This window comes from Phaseolus vulgaris, chromosome 8 (genome assembly GCF_051622355.1).
Source record: "Phaseolus vulgaris cultivar YP4 chromosome 8, ASM5162235v1, whole genome shotgun sequence".
In the NCBI taxonomy this organism is placed as follows: Eukaryota; Viridiplantae; Streptophyta; class Magnoliopsida; order Fabales; family Fabaceae; genus Phaseolus; species Phaseolus vulgaris.
In genome coordinates, this window is record NC_143505.1 from 12,809,977 (window position 1) to 12,833,955 (window position 23,979).

General features: G+C 35.8%; 3 protein-coding genes across 3 annotated transcripts; 2 read left to right on the forward strand and 1 right to left on the reverse strand.

The window, feature by feature from the left end:
• Nucleotides 1-12,666: 12,666 nt before the first annotated feature.
• On the forward strand, nt 12,667-14,841 carry LOC137824605 (uncharacterized). Its single transcript, XM_068630270.2, has one exon. The coding sequence runs from the start codon at nt 12,667-12,669 to the stop codon at nt 14,839-14,841; it is 2,175 nt and encodes a 724-aa protein (XP_068486371.2).
• A 1,278-nt stretch (nt 14,842-16,119) lies between these two features.
• Nucleotides 16,120-17,745, forward strand: LOC137824606 (uncharacterized). The gene has a single exon (XM_068630272.2). The coding sequence runs from the start codon at nt 16,120-16,122 to the stop codon at nt 17,743-17,745; it is 1,626 nt and encodes a 541-aa protein (XP_068486373.2).
• A 5,595-nt stretch (nt 17,746-23,340) lies between these two features.
• On the reverse strand, nt 23,341-23,745 carry LOC137824608 (uncharacterized). Its single transcript, XM_068630275.2, has one exon. It carries the CDS (start codon nt 23,743-23,745, stop codon nt 23,341-23,343), a length of 405 nt encoding a protein of 134 aa, XP_068486376.2.
• Between the last annotated feature and the right edge of the window lie 234 nt (nt 23,746-23,979).

A 23,979-nucleotide genomic window follows, 5' to 3' on the forward strand; every position in this document is an offset into this window, starting at 1 on the left:
CCAACTGAACAATTCCACCCGTCGAAGGGACTAAGACAGGGGGATCCACAAGCACCTTTCTTGTTCCTTATCCTGGCTGAAGGATTGGCGGGTGTTATGAGAGTGGCCCAAGAAAAAGGTTTATATGACAGGGTTAAGGTAGGAAAAGACCAAGTGGATGTCAGCATGTTGTAGTTTGTTGATGATACAATATTTTTTTGTGAGGAATCATACCAATAAAGTGTGCATTGAGATGTTTTGAACTTGCTTCAAGTTTGAAGGTGAATTTTAGAAAAAGCAAGATTGATAGGTGTGCATAACATAGATATCCAAAGATACTCTACAATCCTAAATTGTAACATTATGGGGGTGCCCTTTACATACCTAGTGGGGAACAATCACATAAAAAAGTCTTTTTTGAATAATGCGATTCTCAAGATTAGGAGTAAGCTTCCACTTTGGCAAGGTAGAGTCACATTGATAAAATTTGTGCTTACTGTTGTTCCTCTATATTATCTCTCCTTGTTTAACATCCCCCCAGGTGTGGCAAACGTAATTACAAGAACACAAAGGAACTTTTTGTGGGGTCGGGGAGGTGATGAAAGGAAAATATCCTAGTTAAATGGGGTTACTTATGTAATCATCGATCTCTAGGGGGTTTGGGCATCAAAGTTATAACACTTTTTTAGTTCTACCCTCCTAGGGAAATAGAAATGGAGATTAGGATGTGAGGATTTAGGACTCTGGAAAAAGACTCAGGATTCCAAGTATGGGTCTTGAAAAGGATTGGAAGACATTAGTAGTTCCAAGTATGAATCTTGCTGGTGGAAAGATATTAAGAAAAGTTGTGGGGGAAATCCAAAATAACTAGTTTGACATAAATAGGAGGTGGAAGAGTGGTAGAAGGAGTAAAATTATGTTTTGTACTGATAGGTGAGTAGGAAATGGCACCCTTAAAGATAAATATCTTAGGCTGATTTTGAATTCAGTAAATAAAGAGGGGTTTCTGATGCAATATAAGGTGTGGGAAGAGAATCAATGGTGCTGGCAATTATCATGGAGAAGAGAATGGTTCCAGTGGGAATACAAACATGTTAGTGCTCTCATGAAGGAACTAAAAATTGACTCTCTAGATGCAAATAGGGTAGATGAATGGTCTTGGCCGGGGGAATCATCAAATAATTATTCTGTGAAATCTGCTTACGCAATTCTCTTAAAATTAATGAATGTGCAACCACTTTACATTCATAGTTTTAATTTTAAATACTTTTGGGATTTAAAAGCTTTGTCGTCAACACACTTTTTTGCATGGCGTGTCTTAATAGGGAAAATTGCAACTTATGATAATCTTATTATTCGAGGGATTCAAACTAGTGGGGAGATGTGTGTTATGTGTGTGATTATTCCGAAAAGTGTAAATCATTTATTCTTTACTTGTAAAGTGGCTTCTAAGGTGTGATATATGACTGATGCGTGGGTGGGTAGATTATTTATACATGATGATAGAGTTGAAAAAAACACTTTGAACAAATTGGTTTGATGACATTAATAGTGTGGGAAATAACATTTGGAAATCCATGTGGATGGCTATAATATGGGTATCTGGAATCAGAGAAATTGTTTTGTTTTCAAAAATACAGTGGATCTTATTGAAATTTTTACTGTGGCTCAAATGAAGGTTTGGGCATGGGTTAACTATAAATTTTCGAAATCAAAATTTTCTTATTTTGATTGGTGTACTAATTTATATGTATGTTTAAACTCTTCGCATTGAATGGTCTTTGTATGATTTTCATGTACAAGCGCTCCTATTCAAGGACACAGCCAAAGCAAGCACATAATAGAAGGGACTCTGAAATCTTTGGATGGTATGCAATGTTTTGAATGATAACATTAAAAATTGGTTGTATGAATGGAAGTGTGGATCTGAATAGGGCTACAACCAATATCAATGTAGTATTTTTGTTGTTGGGTGGAAAGAAAGGTGGTGCAATGAAGATTTCTTGTAATATATTGAGGTAGTTTTATGCCTGACGGTATACTGGATTGTTTTGTTTTTTGTTTAATTATCCGCATGTAAGGTTTGAGTCCTTGTTGTTGATCTAGATTTATGCTTTTTGCCACCCTTTTCCTTAACTAGAGTGAATTTTTGTGTGTATGAGTTGGAGTACCCTAATACTCCCATTTATATAATTTTTTATTACTAATAAAAAAAAGATAATAATAATAATTTGACTATATTTTCAATAAAGTGTAAGTTAACTATATGAAAATTCTACCTTCATTAAAGACCTTCATTAAAGTTCTTAGTCACTTTAATTGTGTAATGTTGTTAGTTGGGATGAAATTATTAACTTGTTTGTTATATTAAGTTATACTAGAATAAAAGTAAAATAATTTGATTATTTTTTGCAGTGCAATTCATACTATAAATTCTTAATTAAATATGAGTGTAATATGATTTTCTATCGTGCTTAATATAAACCAACTTCAACACAGGAAAAAAATATATTAACTCTATATTGTAACTTTAGTTGTTGGTGGCAAGTTGAGGTTGGCTCTAGTAAGAGTGGTGCTTGAGAATGCTTGCACATGACTCCGATGAGGCCCTACGTGCTTGAGGGTGGAATTCTAGAAAGGATAGAGACTTTTTTCAACTTTTATTTATTAACTTTTTGTAAATTAGATTATATATCACTCCTTGAAATTTTCACCTAAGTGTATTATTGTATTTGAATTTTTGTTTGCATAGACTATTATATTATTTTAGTCAAAATGTAAAATTAAATAATTATTATATATATACATCATATCTATTTAAAAATTTTGGTATAGTAGTTAAAATTTTGATAGTTAAAAATAAATTAAAATTTTGTTTAATAATAGAAATTATTTTAAATATCAATATTTTTTTAATTTATAAAATAGTATCTAAGTTTATTAATTATTTTTTATTTTTAAAATTAATTATTATTTAATAATTTTGTATGTTTAATTAAAAGAGTCACGAAAATAGTTTGAAATAAATACCATTATCACAATGACAAAAATACAATAATATATATATGATAAGGAAAGATTTTGAACGAGTTTAATAATCAATGAAACAGCTTTTAAAGAGGTTTGGAAAACAGTGATAAGAGACGGCTATGCTACAATACGTAAGGGCGTACATGAAAGGACGTGTTTTCAAAAAATTTGGAGTGACAACAAAAGTAGACGTAAAAATCATTAAGCACACTACGAGAAAAAAAAATGTTTTATAAAATGGTTCTAATAAAAATGATTAAGCAAAAGTTAATATAACTCTAGAAAAATGATTTAATTAACGAAATTTATTTTAACCTTTTATAAGTTACAAAATTATCCTAAAATCTCAGTAAAGTAATGGAGATTTTTCAACCATATTAAATTTTAAAGGATTATTTTAAAATCACATCAAAATAATAGAGGTTTTTTTAACTTTTATTAAATTTTAAAGGTTTATTTTAAAACCTCACCAACATAACAAAGTATTTTAAAAATTTATTGCAAAACCTCAATAAATAACACTCTAGATTTTTCAAAGAACACCCTAGATTTTTCAAACTTCAATAAATAAATATAATTAAATCTATTTATAAATAAATAATTAAAAAATATATAGTTTTAATATATTTTTATATATTTTATAACTAAATTTTTTTAAATTTTGAAAGTGTAACTTTACCGTACAAATAAATGTTTTAAAGTTTCAAAATTTTATTTTAAAAACTCAACAAAATAACTTTGGATAATAAGTATTTCAACAACTAATATTGGATAATAAGTATTTCAAAAGTATTTGCATATGTTTTATGATTTATGGTAGTTGGTTTATATAATTCTTAAATTTTTTTTGTTACGAGCTCATACTTCAAAAATTCTAACTTATTTTGTTTTAGCTTTTGATGTAGGTATATTTTATGTGCAATTTTAGTTTTAGTTATAATTGTTAATATTTAATTCTCATAATTTTGAAATATTTTGAATTAAGGTCTTTATTTAAAAATACATCTAATAATTAATTCATTGTGAAAATGACAAGTAATAAAGTTAATTTCTCCTTGCAATATGTTCTTGCACTCTTTAGCCAAGAACACACATGACTTTGAAACCCACATATGATAGATAATGCAATTAATTGCGATATATAAAAGCATTGATAAACACTAATTATTATCGAGCTAGATAACACTGACTTGTGACCGAGTTGGGGTAGTAAGGTGATAGAAGAAACAATATTGGAGTAAGAAGAAGATAATGACTTATTTATGTTTCTTCTCCTTAGATATAATAGACATAAGTGTGGTTGAATTATGATTCTTTGCTAGGACTGTCGACGGCAGCCATTGAGCCTGTGTCAGAGAGTAGTGTGTCTACGGTGGAAGAAAGAAATTAGGAGGATTGTTGGATATTGTTGAGAAATGGGGTTAAAGGTTCTTTCAAATGACAAGTCATTTTACGAAAATATTGAAACTCGTGATATTTTATGAAGGTTCTTAAACCCATGGTATTTAACAGGGCTTCTGGAAGACTCTTCTTGAGATTTAAAAAAATCTCAGGGAACACATTTCCCAAGGATGGTTTAGCAAGGGAACTGCAACCTTGGGTAAATGACTTAATAGAGGTTTTAACCCTGTATAATGTAAAAATAAACCCCTGCTAAAACCATTTTTTTTCTTGAAGTGGTAACAATGCCTACTGAAAGTATTTCTCTTATCTAGCACAAAAAAAAAATTAAAAATATTTAAGAATCACAAAAGTGTAATCCACATATAGAAAATTTTAAACAATTTTAAGCTAAATGCAAAAAAAATAAAAAAATATTGTTTCAAAAAAATTTACAAATAAAATAAACATTTTGGACAACATGAAAATTTGTGTTAAACCAAAAAATGAATGAAGAATGTAAGGACCGAGAAAAATAGTCTTAGAGTAGAAGTGGTACAATTAAAATGGTACCTTAATATTTTATTATTAAAGTTAAAAGAACATAAAAATAGAAATTTAGTTATTCAAGTTTCATTTTAAAAGAACCATCATCTCTCTAAAATCTCCTTTTTTTTCCTTTCCTCTTCCTTCTCTCTAAGATTTTGATCTCCTCACTCATCAGTTTGACGATCGGAGTCTGCCATCAGACTCCTGATAGTGAATACTACAAGATTGCCCGATCAGAATCTCTGATAGAGTAAGTTCATTTTCGTTATTCTCTCAGTGTCAAATATTGACCTTGTTAGGTTGTCTCTGTCTTTGTTTTGCATGTGACTCTTTTATCTTCAAGGTGAATCTCTATAAGCTTAGAGTCCTAGTGATATAATTAGATTTTTTTATCAGAACTCTATGGTGCAGGTAAAGCTACCCTTGAGCTTTTGGTAGATTTGGAACTCTTAGTGAGCATTTGCTCAAGTTCAGGCAGGGGAAGCTAGCCTTAATTTCCAATAAAACCCTAAGTTAGAAGATTTGTTTGTGGAAGTGACGTGGTCACCAATTTCAAACTTTCTTGCAGGATTGTTTATTTTAAGTACATTAGAAGTTGATTGAGATTTGAATGTGAAATCTTATATATGATAGATGTTATAAAATTATATTATTTTTTTATTTAAATAAGTAAATGAATGTATTTAAATAGTTTGATGAATCACTTAAAGGATAATGTTGTTAAGTATTGGTATTTGATGTTAATTTGGAGTAATTATTCAACTCTAGCAGAGACTTTGTTACTTTGGTTTAGTATATTTGATAAAAATAACAATTTGAATGAAAATATTAAGTGTTCTCTGGTTCATATTCGCTCAAACAAAATAGGATCTCATTCAAGCGAAAATGGGTTAAATTCTTAGGTATTTTCTAGTCCATTTTCGTTCAAGCCAAATTTTCTGGGTCGCTTGTGGGTGTATTTTTGCTAAAGTCAATTTTTTTTCTAATTAATTTTTTTTTTGCTTTTGAAAGCCTAGTGTATGATTGCTTATTGTTTTTAAGTAGAAATTATACATTTTATTTAAAAGTATGATTAATGGAACTTAGTTATATGTTTAAGTGAATTTTGAGATATGTTTGGATTGTTTAGAAAAGTTTAAAATATGATGTGATTGAATGGTGTATTTATGTGTTACATAAGATATGGAATGAGGTGAAAGTGTGATCAAGATAGTATTTTCAGGAAAGGAAATACCGTGTTATGATTGTTATTAGGGTGTATTGATTTGTGAGTGTCTTGTGAATGAGACGATCCTGATTCTACTGATATAATGGAATCACATAGATGAAGTTATCCAGTTGGTGAGAGTCGAAGGAAGTTCATTTGGCTAAGTCTAAGGTTTCAAATAACTTATCAAAGCAAATTAAATAAATTTACCCTGTCATATGAGATTATTATGTGCATGGCTGTGTGGATTTCACAGTGAGTAGAATGACAAGGTGCAAGTCTTTGGATGCTAAATCACAAGTCTTCCGGAAGTAGAGTCAAGTGTTTATGTAGTTTGAGTCAGTAGAAGTCTAACATGAGAAAAAATGAATTGTGAATTTTCATATACACTTGATGGTTATGTGGAAATGTATGAGAATTGATGATTTTATGTGAATGTTTAAAGTTATATTTATATTAGAAGTTTTAAAAATAGCTAATTACCATATTGTTTGTTGTGTGTTATTTTCTTTAATGTGTGGTGATCGCGTGTTTACACGGGAGCAGATGATGTTACAGGTGATAGAATTTATCATTAAAAAGCTGGAGGATGAAATATTTATTTTATTATGAATATTATGTTTTAAATATTTGTATATATATTTAAAATCCCTATGAATAGGGATATATTTTGAAATATTGTATGAAAGAATATATATATATATATATATATATATATATATATATATATATATATATATATATATATATATATATATATATATCAGAAAATATGTATTCTTCCATGGAAAGAAATCGATAAGGAAAAAATGTATCGAGGTATATCTTCTCATTGTTGTTGAACTAATTAGTTCAAAAAGAATAAAAAAAAAATAACAGACACAAAAGTTCAACCAACATAAAATGTGATTTTTTCAATTAAAGGAATTTGATAAAGAAAAAAAATGGATCAAATAATGCATACCATTCATCTTCTTGCTGACAAATCTATTGAAAAAAAATTATAAAAAAAATTATAATCTAAATTTAAAGTAATTAAAATTTGGATCACTACTTTTAAATATTAGTTTAATAACTAGTTAAGAAACTTATTCAATAACAATACATAATTTAAAGAGTAACAATCTTCAATCTGTAAAATAATTTCCAAATGAATCTATATATAATAATGAAATATATATTTTTTTTAAATTAATTTTTATTTAATAAATTTTTTGTAGTGAAAATTAAAAGCTTTATCGTATTATGAATGAAAATTGTTTTTAATAATAAAAATATTTGAATCAATTAACTATTAATACAATTTTGAAAATAAATTAGTTACTATAGTTACATATATATATTATATATATATATATAACCTTATGTTATATAGAAAAAAAAAATTGAAGAAAAAACTACTAGAGACTGCCTTTTAAATACGGTTCCAGAAAAGTAATATGCTTGCTTCACTCACAACCACACCACTTCTTTCTTTAGTTCAACAAAAAAGATAATTTATTATATCCTTTTTAAGACTTCATTAATTAGTGATATTTTATCGGTTACCAAAGTCTCATAAATAAAAGTTAATAATTTAATTAATTTATAAATGGAAGTGACAACATATTAAAAAAGAAGCTAAAAGGTTGAATAAAATAAGTGACAAAATAGTATATAGATATATACTATAGATTTTAATTTCACATCACGAGAAAGGAAAACCAAAATGTAAAACACATGGTGAATTGAATAAAAGAATTGGCGTGGTTGTCATAATCTGGATAGCAATTGGCATGGTCCACTAATGGTTGACTGAAAGTGTATTTTAAAAGTATTATATTTTGTTTCTTGTAGGGTAAAGTTGCTAAATTATGGTTTCCATGATCTTGTTTATGATTTTGAAGAAGGTGGAAGTGCTTGTGGCCACAAGAATGTTGAGCTTAATTAATAATGGACTTCTTTGGATATGTTTTTCTAAGAATTGATTACTTGATTACCAATTGAATAATCTTTGGAAATTATTCCCCTATTAGATATGTTGCTCCATGACTAGCAAAGAAGAGTGAGGAAGAAATCAAAATCTTATAGACAACATCATTAGGGTATTAAAAGTTTTAATCATCAGTTTTAGTTTAATGGCGGTGGGTATTGTTTTGTCTTCAAGCACCCACAACCTAGGAGAGACATAAAATAATCAATAGTCAAATGGTTGCATTTAAAAAATAAAAATAAAAAATTGTTCCCATTATATGTTTGTTTTTTAAGAAGTTGAGAAAGTTTTGTTTCTCCTTATCTCATTGTGCTATATTAGTTTTGGCTAATATGTAATGACATATTAAATATTTTAATGTGTACATTAATCTTTGATAAATATTTATAAGATTGTGATTGAACTGTGATATTGAGTTAAGATTAAGGCAGATCACTTAGTTAATCACAGAGTTAGATAATATTTTATATTATGATTATGTTAATCATTTTATATTAAAGAATATTTTTTGGGTTTATAAAAATTATGTCAGACATATTATCTAAAAAGTATTCGGTCAGTTGATTGAGATCTCGATGTCATATAATACAATGTTAATGTTAAAAATAAATTTATATATTCTAAAAATAAAATAGACAATTAGAATGTATATAAATAAAAGAATTTATGAAAGTTGAGAATTAATTTAAATTCTTACTTTTTTTTACCCGCAAGTCATTTTGTATATGGTTGAAATTTCTTAAAATTGAATTTTATAAAAAAAGAGGAGAATTAAGAGGAGAAATAATACTAAATATAATCAGTTAATTTTTAAATAAGAAATAATCATCGACAAAATTTACCAATATAACATATTTTTATATAAGATTGCAAATATATGTAAAAATACCAAAACATATGCTTGTAAAGATAGTTAGTTATAACGTATGTTTGCAAAAGTATTATTAAATAAAATAGAATATTTAAATTTTTCTTATATTTAAGAATAAAAATAATATATATATATATATATATGAAATTCTCATTAAAAAAGTTTACTACCAAAGCGGTCGATGGTAAAAGGGGAAATAGTTGAGTTCAAAAATTGCATCAATTTAGTGTAGTTTAGTTGATAGATATTTTTTTCTTAAACATATAATTAAAGGTATTATTTTCATGTTTATTTATGTATAAAAATATTTATGAGAGGTTTTTTAAATTAAATTTTCTAGAAAAACTTGTAAAAGAAAAATAAGAAAGAGAAATTAAATAAGTGTCTTATTTAATTCCTTAAATATATTTTTAATATACGTACTATAAATTAATTTAATTTATAGAGAAGTTTATTTAATTTTTTTTAGTTTCTTTCTTCAATAAAAAGAGAGTCCAATTTAACTCATCATTGTAATTGTATAAAAGTCTAATACCGTGAAAGAAAAGAGAAAGAAGCCAAACACGAAATATGAGAGTCATGATTGTATGAATATTTTCTATGTATTGATGAAAATAATATATATTAAAAAACAAAAGATAAGAACTGGGAAAAGAAAAAATAGGTAATATTCAAAAAAGAAAATTGTGTCTCTGTACAATTAATATAATTGGCCTATTTGGGATTTTTCTTATTTTATTGTAAAAAATATAATGGAAAATTTAGCTAAACATACCTTAAAAAGAGGTGGTTAATTAAATAATTTTTTTGCCTAATCTTGGAAAGAAAATTACGAATGGGGATAATGTAAGAGGGTCTCTACTCTATTATAAAAAAAGTGTGGGATTGACGAGATATTTAAGCTCATTAAAGTATGGATTAATCTTGCTTAATACACAATTCACATTAATTTTATTTTAAATTATTGTGTCATATTATTTGTGTGTTAAACTATTTTTTTTATTATTCCATTAATATCTTATATTTATAACTAAAAAGTCTACTTTAATATTTTTTTATAGTATGTTTATTTGTAGTAAATAATAAATTATTACTTTTTTTCTTATAATTATTATATTTATAATAAATCCTTATTTCAAAAGAGTTAAATTTAGAATCAAAATTAAAGTAGATAATCGATTCATTGTGATAAGTATTAACATATTTTGATTTTAATATAATTAAAGAATATACAATTTTAATACGAAATTTTAATTATTGAGTGGGTGAAACGTATTAATTTGGAAGTCTTACGTGCTTAGTCAATTTCCAATACACCAAATCTATGAAAATGGGGTGGGATTATCATAATTTTTTTATCTATATCTTGTTCTTGATAAAAGAAACTGCTAAAATGCATAGAATCATTGGATGCACAACCACCATTTATTATATCTTATGCTATATATACCACCTAAATTCGTTGTGGGGCGGATAACCGACATTGAAGAATAACCACAATATTCTAAATCCCAAGATATGGTCGGTGGAGAAGTTATCATCCTTTCTAATGCATATAAATTAGTTGTTTGGTTTTCGGTAATTTGTTTGGCTAGCAATTGTTGTTTTGAAAAGTGCATAGGAGCATGAAAGAATTAACCTCGTAGGAGGTAAATGAACATAAAACATGAACATGAACATAGAACAAGAGGAGGTGATTAGCGCATGTAATGAGAACAGTAAGTGAGAGCTAAAAAGCAAAAAAAGGAAAGCAATTGGAACCGGCCAAATGACGGGTGTTCATCATTTCAATACGATATTGTTATTCGCAATATCTTTTGATAAGAGAAGTAACCGGAAGAAAAGGCTTTCAAATCTTACACTTTTCAAGATTCGCATCTTGCTAAATCCTTGTGGCTGGATAAATGACTAAATTAGGAAGACTAGGATAAATGACTAAATTAGGAAGACTAGGATAAATGAATTGCTATATATTTAGATACAAACACTGAATCATACATCAACTTCTGCCTAATGTCCTTTATGGCCGCATCAAAATTTGGATATCACACGCCTTCTTCTTTCTCATATCCCACCACCTACTTCACCATTGATTCTATCACCACTTTCATTTGTGAGAGAAACAATTACAAGTTTCTAACACTAACATCCAAAAATTTTCATACACTTTAACATTAATGTCACAAGTTATTAAGTTTGAAGTGTTCTTGTAGTCTCTTATATAAATTATTCATAGTTTATTTTATATCAAATTTTATTATTGTATTTCATTGAAAGGTCTAATAAAGTTGACGTTTTTTCTTGGTGATCGGTTAAAGGAGTGTAATATGAAACATGTGAATAATTTATATATATTGAAAGTCTTTTAGGTTTGTGTTCATTATTTATATTTATATATATATATATATATATATGATGAACAACTATAGAAAAAGATAATATATAAAGTACTCATAAATAGAAATGTTTTTACTCAAAAGGAAAAAATTTATCAATGTGAAAGAGATATTTGAGGGACAATTGTTCCCAAAAAAAATTCTTTAATTATTTTAAAAAATGAAATTTTACCGCCACAAAAAATATATTACCCACTACATTTTATAATAAAAAAAACACACAATAACCCTCCCTACAAATGAAATATATTTTCATTTTCACCTAGTGAATCTCTTTCTGTTTTTTCTTAACATGTCCGAACTTTGAATTAAGTGCCTAAAGTATAATTAAATTATATTAAAATTTTATACAGAATATTTTAGTCAACGCGTATTATGTGCGCTCAATTAACTACATTTTTCTCTTACATAGTATTATTTATAACTATTAACTATAATAAATTATTAAATTATCGACAAAAATTTACTAACGTGTTGGTAATTTTATTTTTCTACACATATAAGATTACCGACAGGTTTGAGTACGTCAATAATTACCAACATATATAAATTATTTTTTGAAGAAGTTATTATCATTAATATTAATAATAAGATATGTAACCACTAGAGTAAAATCATTTAGTAACTATGTTATGATTCTTATTATGTTATTATTGATGTCATTATATTATTCCTATGGAAACACATCCTTAAAGCTTTAATCCTCTAACATACTACTTATTTACTTTTCATAATCTATATCTATATGAAACTGAATCATAACACAACTAATTTTGTACCGATAGGTACCGAAAGGTACCGGTCGGTACGTGGCCGACCGACCGAGTGCATAATAAATAGGATATTTATGTAACAAAATAAGGTGGTTAAGATATACCTCCGAAAAATAAGAAATACGCATTTAAAGAAGATATATTTTCCGGGTATTCCGGAGCACGACTGGCAAGACCTATCCATAACCACCATGAGCCCAAGAGATAGAAAGCCCATTAGGCAATCTTATAAATACTGTGCTCAAGCCAGAGAAAGGTACGTTTTCATTCACTTACTAAATCACACTTAGAATCTCATACTTACTTGAGCGTCGGAGTGCCTTCGCAGGTACCCTCCCCCGCCCGACCGAAGGAGACACCGAGAAGGAACGACCGACTGAAGGAGAAGAAGATCGACACGTCGGCAATTATACAACGTCAACCGACCGTGCCTGGGCCCCATCTCTCCATTCAGGTACAATTGGCGCCCACCGTGGGGCCGAGGCAAGATTTCAATTTTTAAAGCTATAATGGTTGCAACAAGGAACAACAACGACGCTATGGCAGAACAGATGACTATGATTCAAACTCTCCAAACTCAGATGGAGGAACTGCGGCAAAAGGGGATTGAAGATCGTCGTCAACACGAAGAGGATAGGCGCCGTCAAGAGGAAGAAATCGCCTTATTGAGAGAGCAGAATGCACAACTCCAACGACAGGTTGATAATCCCGAACGAGAAGACCAATCCCATATGGCCGACCGAACCGCCTCTCGCTTACCTACACCGGCCGACACCAATCCTGCTTCCAGAACTGAAATAGTCGAAAGAAAGTTGAGTAAAAGGGGTCATCCTTTTACAGACGAAATCATCACCACACCACTTCCTGACAAGTGGAGAGGCCTCGCCATCAAACTCTATGACGGCTCGACCGACCCAGACGAGCATTTAAACGTTTACAAGACGCAAATGACTTTGTATACCACAGATAACAATGTGTGGTGTAAAGTATTCCCCACGTCGCTCCAGGGAGAACCTCTTACTTGGTTTACAGAGCTACCTCCGAATTCCATTTGCGACTTCGACGTCTTAGCCGCAAAATTCTCTACTCAATATGCCACCAGCCGACCGCATCACATGTCCTCCATGTCTCTACTAGCGGTACAACAAGAGAAAGGTGAATCTCTCAGAACCTTTTTAGATAGATTCAACAAGGCATGCATGAATATCCGAGGGCTCAAACAGGAAGTCGCGTTACACCATTTGGTTTCGGCCATCCGGCCGAGCCGTTTTACCGAAAGTCTCATCAAAAAGCCGCCTCAAGACATGGAAGATCTTCGAACTCGGGCAACAAAATTCATGCAAATTGAGGAACACATTGACTATCACCAACGGTTCAAAGCCGTCGGATCCGGAGTCCTCAAAGATCAAACCCCGAGCAAAGAAAGGGAATTCGAGACCGAACGGACCGTTCGAACCACCCCAAGGTCCGACCGGAACAGAGGAGGCCGAATCCCCAGGTTTAACAGTTACACCCCTTTAACTATTTCGAGGGGACGAGCCCTAGATGAAGCACTGCAAACGGATTTAATTCCGACACTAAAACAGTATCAAACACCACCGAATGCAGATACTGCTAAGCGTTGTCAGTACCATCAAAATTTCGGTCACACGACCGAAGGATGTCAAGCGTTGAAGGACAAAATCGAAGAGCTCATCCAGGCTGGCCATTTGCGGCAATTCGTCAAGAAGATAAGGAATTCAAGATCCCCACCACGAAGTACCGACCATCCATCCCGTGGTGACGACCGGTCATACTGTAATAACTACAAACGCCAAACTGACCATAGCCAGGCTTCGCGGAAACGTAGTGAAAGCCCCATTCGGCGTACACTCGCCCGCAGCACAAGTCCCGACCGAAACGCCTGCCCTCGTCAACGAGTCCGTGAAGTCATCAATATGATTGCTGGACCCGTTACCTTGGGCGAACCAAACCACGAAGCAAATTATATATCCGGAGGCTTTGCCGGTGGTAGGTGCTCAAATTCTGCCCGAAAGAAACATCTCCGGGACATTCATTCTGCTCATGCTACTACGAGGAGGCGTCCACACATACCTCCGATCACTTTCACTGACGACGACTTCACAGCCATAGATCCAGCCCAGGACGAGCCTATGGTAATCACCGTGGAAATTGACAAGTTCGCAATTGCCAAGACTTTGGTAGACCAAGGTAGCTCGGTCGATATATTATACTGGGAAATCTTCAAGAAAATGCGCATCCCAGAAGCAGATATTCAACCCTATAACGAACAAATTGTAGGGTTCTCAGGTGAACGGGTCGATACTAAGGGGTATATAGACTTGTATACAACCTTTGGTAAGGAAGACGATCTCCACAAAACAATAAACGTACGATATCTTCTGGTTAACGCCCAAACTTCCTACAACATCCTGCTCGGTCGTCCGTCCATCAACAGATTAAAAGCTATTGTTTCCACCCCACACTTAGCCATGAAATTCCCTTCGGCAAATAACGACATTGCAACAATCCATGTCGATCAAAAAACCGCTAGAGAATGTTATGTCGCAAGTTTGAAAAGTGAGCCAACTCGACGGCTCTACACGACCAATTCGGACGACCGACTCCCGCAAAAAAGAGGACGATCCCCGACCCGGCATTCCGGACGGCGCATGTCCCGTTGACAGATGATAGCCCTTGTTGATCTCGACCCTCGTATGGAAGCAGGAGAAGACTTGCATCCGTTCCCACTTCGCAATGATCGCCACACTACACATATTGGCACCTCACTGAAGCCGGACGACCGAATGGCCATCGGCACGACACTTGTTAAAAATGTCGATATGTTCGCATGGACGGCCGCTGACATGCCTAGCGTAGACCCACAGGTCATCACTCACCGATTATCACTGTATAAAGAAGCTAGGCCAATAGCTCAAAAGAAAAGACATCTAGGCGAGGAACGACGCCAAGCCGCACGTGACGAAGCCGATAAATTGTTACAAGCTAGATTCATTCGGAAAGCCCATTACACCACATGGCTAGCCAACGTAGTTATGGTAAAGAAAGCAAACAGAAAATGGCGAATGTGCGTTGACTACACAGACCTCAATAAAGCATGTCCAAAAGACTCCTATCCTCTACCTACCATTGATCGCCTAGTCGATGGGGCGGCCGGACATCACATCCTCAGTTTCCTGGATGCCTACTCAGGTTACAATCAAATCCAAATGCACCCGGCCGATCGAAAAAAGACGGCCTTCATGACCGACTCCGACAATTTCTACTATGAAGTTATGCCCTTCGGACTCAAAAATGCGGGAGCCACTTATCAAAGGTTAATGGATCATGTATTCCACGACATGATCGGCCGGAATGTCGAAGTATACGTTGATGATATTGTCGTCAAGTCAGACTCGTGTAAACAGCATGTCGCCGACCTCAAAGAAGTCTTCCAAGCTCTTCGTCAGCACCAGATGCGACTCAATCCTGACAAATGCGCGTTCGGCGTCGAGGGAGGAAAGTTCTTAGGCTTTATGCTTACTCACCGCGGCATAGAAGCTAATCCAGAGAAATGTCTAGCCATTTCCGAGATGAGGAGCCCCAGTTCCATTAAAGAAATTCAGAGACTCATTGGCCGGCTCACCGCTCTGTCCCGGTTTGTCCCTAAACTCGCAGAAAAGACGAGACCCATAGCCTGATTATTGAAAAAAGCATCTCGCTTTGACTGGACGACCGAATGTGAAGAAATCTTCTTCCAATTAAAAACTTTTTTATCCTCCCCACCGGTCATCCAAAAACCGGACGCCTGAGAGCCGATCATAGTCTACCTAGTCGTTTCAAACGAAGCTGTTAGTTCGGTCTTGGTCCAAGAAATTAATTCCGAAGAACGTCCAGTTTATTTCGTCAGCCGTGCCCTCCATGGCGCCGATATTCGATACCAGACAATTGAAAAGGTGGCCATGGCCTTAATCATTACAACCCGACGAATGCGCATGTATTTTCAAAACCACCGCAATATTGTTCAGACAAACTATCCTATCATGAAGATTCTCGCCAAACTGGACTTAGCCGGACGAATGATTAGCTGGACGATAGAATTATCAGAATTCCATATACAGTACCAGCCAAGAGGAGCCATCAAGTCGCAAGCCCTTGCCAACTTCGCAGTCGAACTCACCCCTTTCTTGACCAAAGACGACCATCCATCTTGGATTCTACACGTTGACGGCTCCTCCAATGAACGGTCGTGCGACGCCGAAGTTGTGTTGGAAGGACCCGGCGAGATTGTTATCGAACAAGCTCTAAAATTCGACTTCAGAACTTCAAACAACCAAGCTGAATACGAGGCCCTTATAGCCGGCTTACACTTAGCCCAAGAATTGGAAATCACTAGATTAATCTGTAAAAGTGATTCCAGACTCGTCATCGGTCAGCTCAATGACGAGTATGAAGTACGGGAAAGCTTGCTACAACAGTACTACCACTTCGTCAAACAGTTGATGAATACATTCTCGGAAATATCCTTGCAACACGTCCGACGCGATCACAACACTCGCGCGGACGCCTTATCCCGGTTGGCAACCACAAAAAATAAAGGAATACATCAGTCGGTAATCTATGTCACGCTTGCACGGCCAAGCATCGACCTACAAGAATGTCTAATGATCGACTCGGAATCCACCTGGATCACCCCAATCAAAGAATATCTGCTTAATGGTACATGTAGTCCCAGATCTGACAAAACCATGAAGCAGAAAACAGCCTGGTTCATCCTGATTGGCGACGATCTTTATCGTCGTGGATATACCAGACCGCTCCTCAAGTGTTTAACACCCGATCAGGCCTCCTATGTCGTCCGGGAATTGCACGAAGGAATTTGCGGGACTCATTCTGGTGCGTGCACAATGGCTGCCAAGGTATTCCGAGCCGGCTACTATTGGCCGACCGTCCAAGGTGATTGTACCGACTTCGTCTGCAAATGCCTTAAATGTCAGGAATTCGGCACTTTGTCTCATCAAAAACCAAAGGAACTCCATTATATGTTCTCACCCTGGCCGTTCGTCCAATGGGGTATGGATATAATTGGCCCTTGCGCTCCCAGCAAAGGACAATGTAAGTTACTACTGGTAGGCATTGATTATTTCACCAAATGGATTGAAGCTGAACCTCTTACCGTAATTACCGCCCGCAATGTCCAAAATTTCGTATGGAAAAATATTGTTTGTCGTTTTGGCCTTCCCCAGATCATCATCACTGATAACGGCCGACAATTTACCGACCGCACCTTAGCCGAATTTTACGCAAAGCTCCACATCAAACATATCGCCAGCTCGGTTGAACATCCGCAAACAAACGGATGGGCAGAAGCTGCGAACAAGGCCATTCTGAACGAACTAAAGAAACGTCTTGGACCAACCAAGGGTAACTGGACCGAAGAACTCTTAGAAGTCTTATGGGCATATCGCTGCACCCCTCAGACGACTACACAAGAAACGCCATACAGCCTAACATATGGCACTGAAGCTATGATCCCGTCGAAATTGGAGAACCCTATCTCCGCCGCCGAACCCTTAATCTTCATCTGAACAAGGAAAGTCTCTTAGTCAGCCTAGATCTCATCAACGAACTTCGGGACAAGTGTAGAATTCGTGAGGAAGCATGCAAAATCAGAGCAGCCAGGCGGTACAACTCCAAAGTTAAACCAAGACAGTTCCACAAAGGTGACTTAGTATGGCGAATGCGAGGTGACGCCCGAAAGAAAGGCGGCAAGTTTTCTAGCAATTGGGAAGGACCATTCCGCATAGCAGACACAGCAGCCGGCGGAGCCTATTATTTAGAACATTTATCTGGAAAGAACATACCGAGAATGTGGAATGCCACGCATCTCAAATTTTATTACACTTGAATTAATAACAGTGCACTCTTTCCTTGCTCGGTCGGTTTTTTCCCTAAAAAGGGTTTACGACCGAGAAGGTTTTAACGAGGCACTATAAACCACACTCCTATTTCTTCTCACTCCCAAACTATGCCTCGTGCGGCACCCGAATTATCACATTATTACTAACGTAATCAGAATTAATTATGCCTCGTTCGGCATCCGAATTATATTACTTCAACGTAATCAGAATTAATTATGCCTCGTTCGACATCCGAATTATCATTATTACTTTAACGTAATCAGAATTAATTATGCCTCGTTCGACATCCGAATTATCATTATTACTTTAACGTAATTAATTATGCCTCGTTCGGCATCCGACTTATCATTATTACTTTAACGTAATTAATTATGCTTTGTTCGGCGTCCGAATTATCATATTGCTTTAAACACATCATAAATCGTCATACCAACCAAACATTGTTCAGAAATCATCACCCGTTCGGCCTAGATACAAGTTTATATTGCCCACATGCCGGGTCCAGCAAACTTGTCATTGAATATTGTTCTTCAATTCTTCGAACGAGGCGTCCGGTTGTGGCCCAGCAGTCTCCACCTCGGCTTCCTCGTTCGGATTGTCAATGGGGTTGGTCGGCACCAGCTCTCCGTCAACCACCATTTTCTCTATATCATACCGGTCGTCGTCCGCCGGTATTCCATGTAAACAGGCCGCCTGTTGGAGACCCAGTCGGAAGTACTCCTCACTTATGCGGAGCATAAAGTCTTGGCATTTTGTCACTTCAGCTTTGAGGGCCTCCTCCCGGTCGGCCCCTTCCTTCAATTGTGCCTCAAGGCCCCTTTTCTGCTCTTCGCACCCCCTTATGGCCTCCCGCTCCTCCTCCAGTTGGCCTTTCAGCTTCTCGACCATCCCGGCCGACGCCTTTGAAGCTTGGTTTGCTTTAGTCACTTCCTTCTTCAAACGAGGAACGGTGACGGTCGTAACTCTCTCGAGTTCCTCGATCACCGTTCGGCTCGCCACGAGCGCCCGACTTTGCAGTTATAAAGTCTCCACCATCAACTTTGTTGTAGGGATGGTGGAGAGCACTTCATTCTCCTCGACCGCCAACTCCGTTTGCAAGTGGGAAGCAATCTCCAAACTGGTCGTCAACAAAGAAGGCTCGCCAACCGTTCTGGATGGCCCCAGTCGACCTTCTTGATTCCCCTTAGGGGGTCGCCCCCTTCTCTTCGTCGCGGCCGCAACTGTGGCCCCCGCAGCAGGCACCATGGAAGTCGGTCGGGCGGCCAACGCCCCACTTGTCTCAAACGAACCCCCCTGTTGGTTCCTCTGTTGGCGCAAATTGTTCATGTACTTGTTCAAGGATGCGTTCGTCCGTGTCATGATTTCTGCAAAACACACAAGAATTAAACACTATTAATGAAGTTATTCAATCACAAAAAATTTGCAATCACATACCAATAAAATCCGCCCAAGGATCGGACAACGCATATAAGGCAATTATTTCCCTTGTCGGCAATTTATGCGGGAGCTGGTCGAATATCGCCATTACAGCCTTACCCAGCACCGACACGGCCGTACGGGAATTAGAGTTAAGGGCAACGGGATTCTGCATCCAATGAAATGGGAACCTCGTTCCACCCTCAGCAGTATAAAAATACTCTCGGCCATCCGGTTCCACGAATATCTTAAAATACCTTTCCTTGAAGTTTTTGTAAAAGGTGGTAAATGCCGCAAATCGCACACTCCCCGGGCGGCTCACCAAGGAAACCCAGCTTACCGGACTAACCGGATATGTACTATAATAAAACAAAAACACTTCCGTCATGGGTGTCAACTCAAAAAGTTGACACACCATTCGGAAGGCTTGTAAACATGCCCATGAATTCGGGTGAAGTTGTGTCGGAGCTAAGTTAAGGATTCGTAGCACGTCCATGGTAAAATCATCGAACGGCAGGGTCACTCTCAAATCAGTAAATAATGTGGTATACACATAGAAGAAATCTACCGGTGCATTCTCCCTCCCATGACAAACCCGGTCGGTATACCCACATATTTCAGCTATTAAAATATCCGAGGGTAAACCCAACCGCGCAACCGGCGCCCTCGCTATCACCTTATCTAGGTCGTCCGGTTTTCTAAAAAATAGTAGGAAAGTTCCTAACACTAATGTCCACCCAGTCATATGTTGGACCCCTCGACCCACTTGTACTTTCACCACTCCCGGACGAAGAGTCCTCACTGCCAAATGACTCTATGTTCACTATCCTATTTGAGGAATGTTGAGACGACATAACTAACCTCAACGCGCAGAAACACACAGCCGGTCGGCAACTTTAGCTCGTTCGGCAACACAGGTTCACGATATAGACTCGGCACTCGGAGCGACTCGGATGCCGGATTCACAAAAACACGAAATTAACCCATATGCGAACGCTATTTATAGCATTCCTCCTCTTTCCTCAACCGTCAGATGCACATTCATCCTACGGCCTCAGCCAGTCGAAAGTCGAACCGTCACTCGATCTCCACCGTCATATCGATCTCTGTCCCATCCGACCAAAGGCAAACGTCCCGTCATTTCGTTACATTTTATGTCTGACACCTCGAAAGGCACAACAATCATTACGACTCTTCGGCTTTTATTACCTCGAGCCTAGGGGGCAGGTGTATTGATAGGTACCGGACGGTCGCATGTGGCCGACCGACCGAGTGCATAATAAATACGGTATTTATGTAACAAGATAAGGTGGTTAAGATATACCTCCGAAGAATAAGGAATACGCGTTTAAAGAAGATATATTCCCCGGGTATTCCGAAGCACGACTGGCAAGACCTATCCATAACCACCCTGAGCCCAAAAGATAAAAAGCCCATTAGGCAATCTTATAAATACTGTGCTCAAGCCAGAGAAAGGTACGTTTTCATTCACTTACTAAATCACACTTAGAATCTCATACTTACTTGAGCGTTGGAGTGCCTTCGCAGGTACCCTCCCCCGCCCGACTGAAGGAGACACCGAGAAGGAACGACCGACCTAAGGAGAAGAAGATCGACACGTCAGCAATTATACTACGTCAACCGACCGTGCCTGGGCCCCATCTCTCCATTCAGGTACAAATTCTAACTTGTAACTTGCTCCACATTTATTGGGAAACTATGCATTTTATATTCTAAAGTTTTGAAACTATATTTTCTTTTCCTCTAGCTATAAGAATGAAATTGATAAATAATCAATTCATTCAAAAAATAACACCTAGACCTTTCAAAGGCAAGTCTCAAATTCATCTAGAATTTGAGTCCATCAACAAAATCATAACACTTATGATATAAAGTATTACACCAAAAATAATTATTGGTGTAAAACTGTTAATTTAAAAGAAAATTTCTAATTAGATAAAAACCACTCAATAAAATAAAACATGTCACACACTAATTAAACATATGCTCAACATCAAACTTTTTAGAATTAAGATATAAAATCATCTTGATTCAGTTATGAGTGTGCAACCTCACCACATTATCAAGATTCTTTAATTCTTAGTACTAAAATTTTCATTTAGAACATACCTTTAACTCAAGCACAAACAAGATTTCAAAAACACTCTTCAAACATGCAATCTAAAACACACACAAACAACGCCATAACCCTCAGGTCACCTAAGGTTCGACCTGCTCTGATACCATAATGTAACATCCCTATTTGACTCATATTTAATAACATAATATGCATGCAATATCTAATTAACATATAAACATATACTACTATTTCATATTGTATCTCAAAATATATCCCTCTTCATAGGAATTTTAATATACACACAAAGGATTGAAAACAAAACATTCAAATAAAAATAGTTGTTTCGCTAGAAAATTTGACTTCTAATAACAAGTATAATCCATCAAATTCTTGTAATTTGCAAAAAAATCATCAAGTGTCTATCACATTCATCATCCATATTACTCCTGTCAGATTTCTACTGACTCGCATACTCAAACAATTCACTATATTTCGGAAGACTCGTGTATTGAAATTAGTATCCAAAGACCTGCACATGTCATACTACTCGTTGTGAAATCCACACAATCATGCGCATAATTATCTCATTATCTTATCATCTCATATGACAGGGTTTTTTGTATCAGCAATAAATGAATGAATAAATATGAGATATTTCAATGATACCTCAACCCGTGTACAAAAAGCCTCCCTAAGAAGCACACCCTCCTACCACCATACACAACGAAAAAACATTAAAACCACCTATCCTACAAGACGTAACTACGAAACATAGCCCCGCATATCAAAAAAAATCCTCCTATAGGTTTTTGACAAACTTCATGCAAACCATTGGTTCAAGGCACCAATCAGGAAAGCATACCCCCTGTGTTTTGAACTTTATCCAAGACCACGCCTTCAGTTGAGCCAGGTCAAAAATCTCATTATGATCTATCCTTCCACCTATGAAAATCCTTATGTTCCTGTGTTTCCATATCTTTCCTACCACAGCTATCCACACGCAAGCCCACATCAAATTAACACTATCTTTGGCTCCACTTACCTTGAAACTAGCGAAGTGCTTTTTAGGCTCCTGATGATCCATTGTTGCCAACCTCATCCACTCATAGCACTTAGCCCACACAAGCCAGGCAACTCTACACGTACAGAAGAGGTGAGACGTGTTGAACCGACGCATGTCTAGCATTCTTAACCCTCCTTCTTCCCTTGGCTGACACATCTTATTCCACGAAACCCAAGCAATTTTCCTACCTTCCGAACCCCAATTCCACAAGAAGTTCCTCTGCAACTTCACTAACTCTTTCACCACTATTGCCGACATTTTAAACATAGACATGTAAAACAAGGGAAGAGCAGATAACACAAATTTAATCAGACAGAGTCGTCCTGCCATAGATATAAATTTACCTTTCTATCTGCCTAGTTTGTTCCTTACTCTTTCCACCACCCCTTCCCATAACCTACCTCTTTTATGGCATTCTCCAACTAGCATGTCGAGACATTTGAACAGTGTGTTCATCATGTCACAATTCAAAATTACCGCAAACTGTTGAGTCAAACGACAACTACAATCCACTCCTCCAACACTACTCTTTTGGAAATTAACCTTTAAACTTGAGGCTAGTTCAAAGCAATTCAAAATCGCCTTGATGACAAACACACTTTGCGATTTCGCTTTGCAGAAGAACAAAGTATCATTCGCGTACTGCAGCATGTTAACCTTAATACTCCTTCCCCCAACCTCTACGCTTTCTAATAAGTCTTTCTCAATTGCCTTCCTTACGACCCCAGCTAACCCTTCTGCCACTATAATGAAGAGAAACAGAGCTAAAGGATCTCCTTGTCTCAACCCATTTTTTTGGCTTAAACTCCTGAGTGGGGCTTCCATTCACTAACAACGAAATCGAAGCGGATTCGAGACATGTTTTTATCCATCCAACCCATTTCCCACAGAAGCCTAACCTTTCTATCATGTAATACACAAAATCCCAATATACTGATTCGTAGGCCTTTTCATAATCAACCTTGAAGAAAACACAACTACTTTTCCTCCTTTTTACGTCTTCCAAGACCTCATTTGCTACTAGAACACCGTCCATAAACCCCTTGCCCTCCAGAAAAGCAAACTGCCTTCCATCGATGACCTTATGTAGCACTTTCTTCAACCTCATAGATAAGATTTTTTGCCACAATCTTGTACACACAGCCGACCAAAGAAATCGGTCTGAAATCGTTCAAATGTTGTGGATTGTCAACTTTAGGAATCAAGGAAATAAACAAAGTGTTTGACCCCCTTAGCCACCTTCCATCCTCCTCAAAATCATGCACAACTTTTAAAATGTCTTCCTTCTACTCTTCCTAGCAAAACTTGATAAAGTCGAAATTGAAACCATCGAGACCCGGGC